At 35.4% G+C, this 6000-nt stretch overlaps 1 protein-coding gene across 1 annotated transcript; it reads left to right on the top strand.

Annotated features, from left to right (window-relative positions):
- Window positions 1-1227: 1227 nt before the first annotated feature.
- Window positions 1228-3466, top strand: LOC17889021 (protein NUCLEAR FUSION DEFECTIVE 4). Its single transcript, XM_006293806.2, has 2 exons — window positions 1228-1855; window positions 2069-3466. The coding sequence occupies exons 1-2, from the start codon at window positions 1297-1299 to the stop codon at window positions 3301-3303; spliced, it is 1794 nt and encodes a 597-aa protein (XP_006293868.1). The 5' UTR covers window positions 1228-1296; the 3' UTR covers window positions 3304-3466.
- Window positions 3467-6000: the final 2534 nt, after the last annotated feature.

Raw genomic sequence — 6000 nt, 5'->3', positions numbered from 1 at the left:
TAATTGTAGATTTGTTTTCAAAAAATCCCTTACAATATATATTTTCGATGAACCCTCTTAAAATTTCTAAAAGCACTATTTTTTTTTCATCATTTCTAAAAGCACTATGATACTAAAGATATATTTCGCTTTGAATTATACTAAAGATATTTATGATATAGGTTAACTTATTAAAGTAGAGAATTTTCATAAATACCACTAAAATATAAAATTTTCAAAAATGTTATAAAACTGAAACTATTTTTTTTTAACATTCAGAGCTAAACACTAAATCCTAAACACTCGTTTAATCCTAAATATTTTTTAACATTAACCTTAAAAACTGTACCATAAATAAGAAATAGTCAACCCAAACCAAAAAAAAAAAAAAAATCTACACCTTTAAAAATAATTTTTTTATGGTCATGATATTTTTAGATACCACAAAACTTAATTCTCATGTGATATTTTGTGATACTTTTAGGGGTATTAAAAATAAATCTTTTGTGATGTTTTTGAAAAAAAAAATTGTGATATTTTTGGTAAAAAATGAGGTATTTTAGGGAATTAATCAATTAAAATTTAATATAATTCATTTTGCATTTATAGAAACATTCTAAAAGTCCAAAATTTTGAAAAAATTAAATTACTAATTAATATTGTAATATTCTTTACTATGAATGTTAACTATAATTGTTTCTTAGAGAACCAAAAAAAAAATCATAGAGATGACATCATGGAAGATACACTTGTATATATATGTCTAGATACATACACATTCATGTCAAAACAAGAAAGATACATATATTTACATTCACACTACGGATACCTTCTAATCGTAGGCCACCCACCAAACTTAATATGGGCGGTCTTGATGAACATCTACTTATCTTATCTTTATTTTTCAAGAGCTATCAAAAAGCTACCATAAATGAAATTATTATCACCTTTCTCTTCTTCATCTTGTACCAAATAGTCAAAAAAAAATTCAATTTTTTCTACTTCCTGTTTTCTATAAAGATTTATTACCATGAAAAATCATCCATTCTTGCATTGAATATTATTGTCACTTTCCTAGTTTCCTTAAGTATACAATAAAAAAAATAAAAGCATAGCTTTCAATTCTAACCCTCCTCCTCTCCTAAGTCCTAATCACTCTCCAAGTCAATGTCAACGGTCTTCCCCCTCCACCTCCTCTCTCATCTCCCTTCTCTCACACACACTTCGTGGGGCTAATATATTCCACCAAGAACACAACCCTAAAGCAATATCATACCTCTCGACACACACACTTCTCTCCTAATTAACTTCGAGAAAATGGTGGCTGCAAGTCCCGGTGGCTCAATGAAGGGCTTAGCCGTCCAAATCCTTACTGGGAGATGGTTCATGTTCTTCGGGAGTCTTCTAATCATGTCGACGGCTGGAGCCACTTACATGTTTGGTATCTACTCAACCGATATCAAGAAAACCTTAGGCTACGACCAAACCACTCTTAATCTCCTTAGTTTCTTCAAAGATCTTGGAGCCAACGTCGGAGTTCTCGCGGGTCTACTCAATGAGGTGACTCCGCCTTGGTTCATCCTATTGATCGGAGCCATCCTTAACTTCTTTGGATACTTCATGATTTGGCTCGCCGTCACAAAACGCATCTCCAAACCTCAAGTTTGGCACATGTGTCTCTACATCTGCATCGGAGCCAACTCTCAGTCGTTCGCTAACACTGGATCGCTCGTCACGTGCGTTAAGAACTTCCCGGAGTCACGTGGGGTTATCTTGGGGATTCTCAAGGGCTACGTTGGTCTTAGTGGCGCCATTATTACACAGCTCTACCACGCCTTCTATGGTGAAGACACCAAAGAGCTCATCTTGATGATCGGTAAGCTCAAATTTACTGATGAGACTATATGGTTAATGTCATGAAACAGAGTAAAACAGGGTAAAACAGAGCAAAACAGAGGTCAATGGTTATGATGTGAATCTTCTATATACTGTATTAATAATTCATAGTCGTTAAACAAATATTAATGACGTTTTCTACAAATCGAGGATCGAAAGCCATACTAATTGTATGAGTGATTTTTATTTGCAGGTTGGTTGCCCGCAATAGTATCGTTTGCGTTTTTGAGAACGATAAGAATAATGAAAGTGAAAAGACAAACAGACGAGCTAAAGGTGTTCTATAACTTCCTCTACATATCGCTCGGGCTCGCCACGTTTCTCATGGTGGTCATCATCATCAACAAGCTCTCCGGCTTCACACAAAGTGAGTTCGGAGGTAGTGCCGCCGTGGTGATCATCTTGCTTCTTTTGCCCATCATAGTCGTCATCTTGGAAGAGAAGAAGCTTTGGACGGAGAAACAAGTCGCCTTAAACAACCCAGCACCGATCAATATCGTCACCGAGAAACCTAGCTTAGACTCGTCAGAGGTTAAAGACGAAGATAAGGAAAGGTCAGAGAAGGAGGAGGAGGGGGAGAAGGTGAAAACGCCGTCGTGTTGGACGACTATTTTTGACCCACCGGAGAGAGGAGATGACTATACGATATTGCAGGCGTTGTTTAGCGTAGACATGTTGATTTTGTTCTTGGCAACGATCTGTGGTGTGGGAGGGACTTTGACGGCGATAGACAATTTGGGTCAGATCGGAAGCTCGTTTGGTTACCCAAAGAGAAGCGTAAGCACGTTTGTATCACTAGTAAGCATATGGAATTACTATGGTCGTGTGGTTTCAGGTGTGGTCTCTGAGATCTTCTTGATCAAATACAAATTCCCAAGAACTCTAATGCTCACACTGGTCCTCCTCTTGTCCTGCGCCGGTCACCTACTCATCGCTTTTAATGTCCCCGGTGGACTCTACGTAGCATCAGTCATCATAGGGTTTTGTTTCGGTGCGCAATGGCCGCTTCTATTCGCTATCATTTCCGAGATTTTCGGGCTTAAGTACTACTCGACGTTGTATAACTTCGGGTCAGTCGCGAGCCCGATCGGGTCTTACTTGCTAAACGTTCGGGTCGCAGGGCATTTGTACGACGTGGAGGCGAATAAGCAATATACGGCACTAGGGACGCAGAGAACGGAAGGGCAAGATTTGAATTGCATAGGCACATCTTGTTTTAAGTTGTCATTTATAATAATTACTGCGGTAACTTTGTTCGGTGTATTGGTCTCGTTTGTTTTGGTGATCCGGACGAAGAAGTTTTACAAGAGTGATATCTACAAAAAGTTTAGAGAAAAAGCCTTGGCAGCCGAGATGGAGATGGCAGCCCCGGCTTCGGCCAAATCAACCGTGGCGAAGGAAGACAAGGATGATGTAAAGGCAAAGTAATAGGCAAAGAAGGGGTAAAGTGGCTTAGTAGATGATTGTTAAAAAATACTAGATAACAAAAGATAGTCAAGTATTTTGTAAACACTTTTATATAATTTCCCCAATGTGAAATGAAACCCATGAGTCCATCGGTCATGTTTTATTAATAGGTTTTGTTTTTGTTTCTGAAGCAATACTTTATATTTGATGTTTTATCGTTTTGCGTTATAGGGAGTTTGGATAGTAGTGAAGGGGTAAGATTAGGAGATTAGGCAAGGGTCATGAGTCAACTAATGAGTTGGACTTGTGATTTTGTGAGCCACAAGAGCTTACTTTGAACAAATCACTAAAAAGATAAAGAATCCTCAAAATTATTGCAAGTGGGGAGGACTTGGCTCACGTGTGTTGGTACGACATGGACTTTAATGTCGGTATACACTTGCGTAATGTGTAATTCTTGAGCGAGTGCGTCACCATGATATGTGGAAAGTTGAACGGTAAACGGATTTGAAGATACAAAAAATTTGAAAACGTGCAACATTTCTAGAAAAAAGTCTCAAAGTTTTTAGTTAGTAGTGGGATACAATATCTGTAAAGATACACTCGTGAAGTTATTTCACACTTAGTGGATAAAGAGAATCGAAAAAGACATAATATTTAAATTGTAAGAAAGTCGGCTTCGAATATTATTTTAGGGTGAAACAAAACCATTCTTAGAAAAATGTCAATCGTTTCTTTTTCAGAATTACCAAAAAAAAACAAAAAACAAAAAAAAGAATTACCACAAAAATATAGTTATTACAAATATAGCACAAAGTTTAAATTTATAAAAGAATATATAAATTTTAAGTCGGATAGTATGTAATTTAGTATCTCTTTCGAGAGCTATCATAAATGTGATTATTTTCAATGAGGCTATCAGCTGTCTTTTTATGATCATGTAATTGGGCTTCATGTAATGTATGTTTTTTTATGTATCAGATACAACTCAGATGATGAAATACAAAATATGATTATTTCCCTCATCTTTGCCATCCTACTCTAGTTAAAATTTTGTGAAAAAAAATCCACTCTTGCATTGAAATTGTTGCCAATTTGGTTTAAATATATGCAATATCTTAAGATTAATATATATAAAATGAAGCATAGCTTTCTAATTCAAACCTTCTCCTCTCCTCTATGTCGACACAAACACTTCTCTTCTCGAACGGATGTGCAAGATTTGAGTTGCATAGGCACGATCTTGTTTTATGTTCTTTTATAATAATCACTGCGGTAACTTTCTTATCGTCGTTATGTGTGTTAGGATTTTTGGATAGTAGCTAGTGGAGTGGTAAAAGTTGGAGATAGGTGTATGAGTCAACTTCTTGGGTTGGACATGTGGGTTTACTGGTTTGTGAGACACAACGTCAGAGACCCTTTGAATACATCATTAAAAAGTAGTAAAGAACTAAATTATTGCCAGTGTTGAGAGGACTTAGCTCATTTATTTCCCAATTATGAATACACTGTCCAAGAATCTCGGATTCGAGGTATATCACAATACTGAACAATATCAAGGGGTTTTTTTTCAACTTAGACCAGTTGTCAGAATAATATATACTCGTAATTTGTTAACCAGCTGTTCAATAATAGTCAAGTGGCACACTATGGTTATAATAGTCAAATGGAATAAGATGCATACACTATTTAACCAGCATATATCCATATGCGTTACAAAAGATTCGAATGTGTGAAGAAAATGGATGATGAGTTAAAAGGTATACACTTGCTCAAGCTGTAAGAATTTTGAATTCAAACTCAAAAACGTTTTATATTAAAGATATAAGACATTAAGTTAAGAAATAAAGAGATATATATAGCTGCTATCAAGTAAAAGTTTTAGCTACATGATTGGTATTGAGTTAGAGAGGAAGAGCTTAAACCAAGATCGCTCGTCGCTTTGTTTGCTGTTCGATATGCTCTCCGCGACGATGATCTCTGCAGCAACTTTAGTTTCGAAGAAGAAGAGAATATGGAGAATGAACGTTGATCACACCAGCGTAATCTAAATATAGTGGATACGTTATAATTTACTAGATGATAGCACGCTCGTGGAATCTAGAGTGACTAAACTAATCAAGCTATATGTGACTAACGTTAAGTCAATAAAAACATTAAAACTATCTTATAGGTACACGTAATATATTGCCCAGATAGTTTTTAGATTAAATCACATCTTAGACCATTATTATTTATTGTTTCTTAACAAATCTTAGATAGAAAAACTCTTATATAAGAATCGATCAATAGTGTTGACCTTAAGTCCACGAATTACCATTTAAAAAAAAAAACTTTGAAAACATATGTCTTTGAGGAAAAAAAAGTCTAGAAAACTTGCAATTTTTTTGAAAAAAAAAACTTTAAAACTACATGAATTACTTACAACAATGACATCCTTAACTTTTAAAATCACCCGAAGTTTTGCAAATAGTTTCTTTTTTTTTTATTTCAATGCTATTTTAATAAGTGTGCCTAAAAATGACATTTGAGATTAAATATACTACGTATCATGCAAGACTTTTAGTATAATAAAAACTTACAATATCATGCGAGAAGTGGGACGTGCCAAAATACACCAGCTGGGATTACATGTGGAGAAGCAACGATCATGTCGATGCATATATTCGATTAAATTACCCACCGAAACAAACAAACAAACAAACAAAAAGCTACGAG

This window comes from Capsella rubella, unplaced genomic scaffold (assembly GCF_000375325.1).
Source record: "Capsella rubella cultivar Monte Gargano unplaced genomic scaffold, Caprub1_0 scaffold_4, whole genome shotgun sequence".
Classification (NCBI taxonomy): Eukaryota; Viridiplantae; Streptophyta; class Magnoliopsida; order Brassicales; family Brassicaceae; genus Capsella; species Capsella rubella.
Note: the sequence above shows the minus strand (reverse complement) of the source record. Positions and strands in the feature narration are given on the sequence as shown.

Coding starts and splice junctions, on each gene's coding strand:
- LOC17889021 (XM_006293806.2), top strand. CDS start 1,297: ATGGTGGCTGCAAGTCCCGGTGGCTCAATGAAGGGCTTAGCCGTCCAA. Junction 1,856..2,068: donor AGAGCTCATCTTGATGATCG/GTAAGCTCAAAT, acceptor TTTTATTTGCAG/GTTGGTTGCCCGCAATAGTA.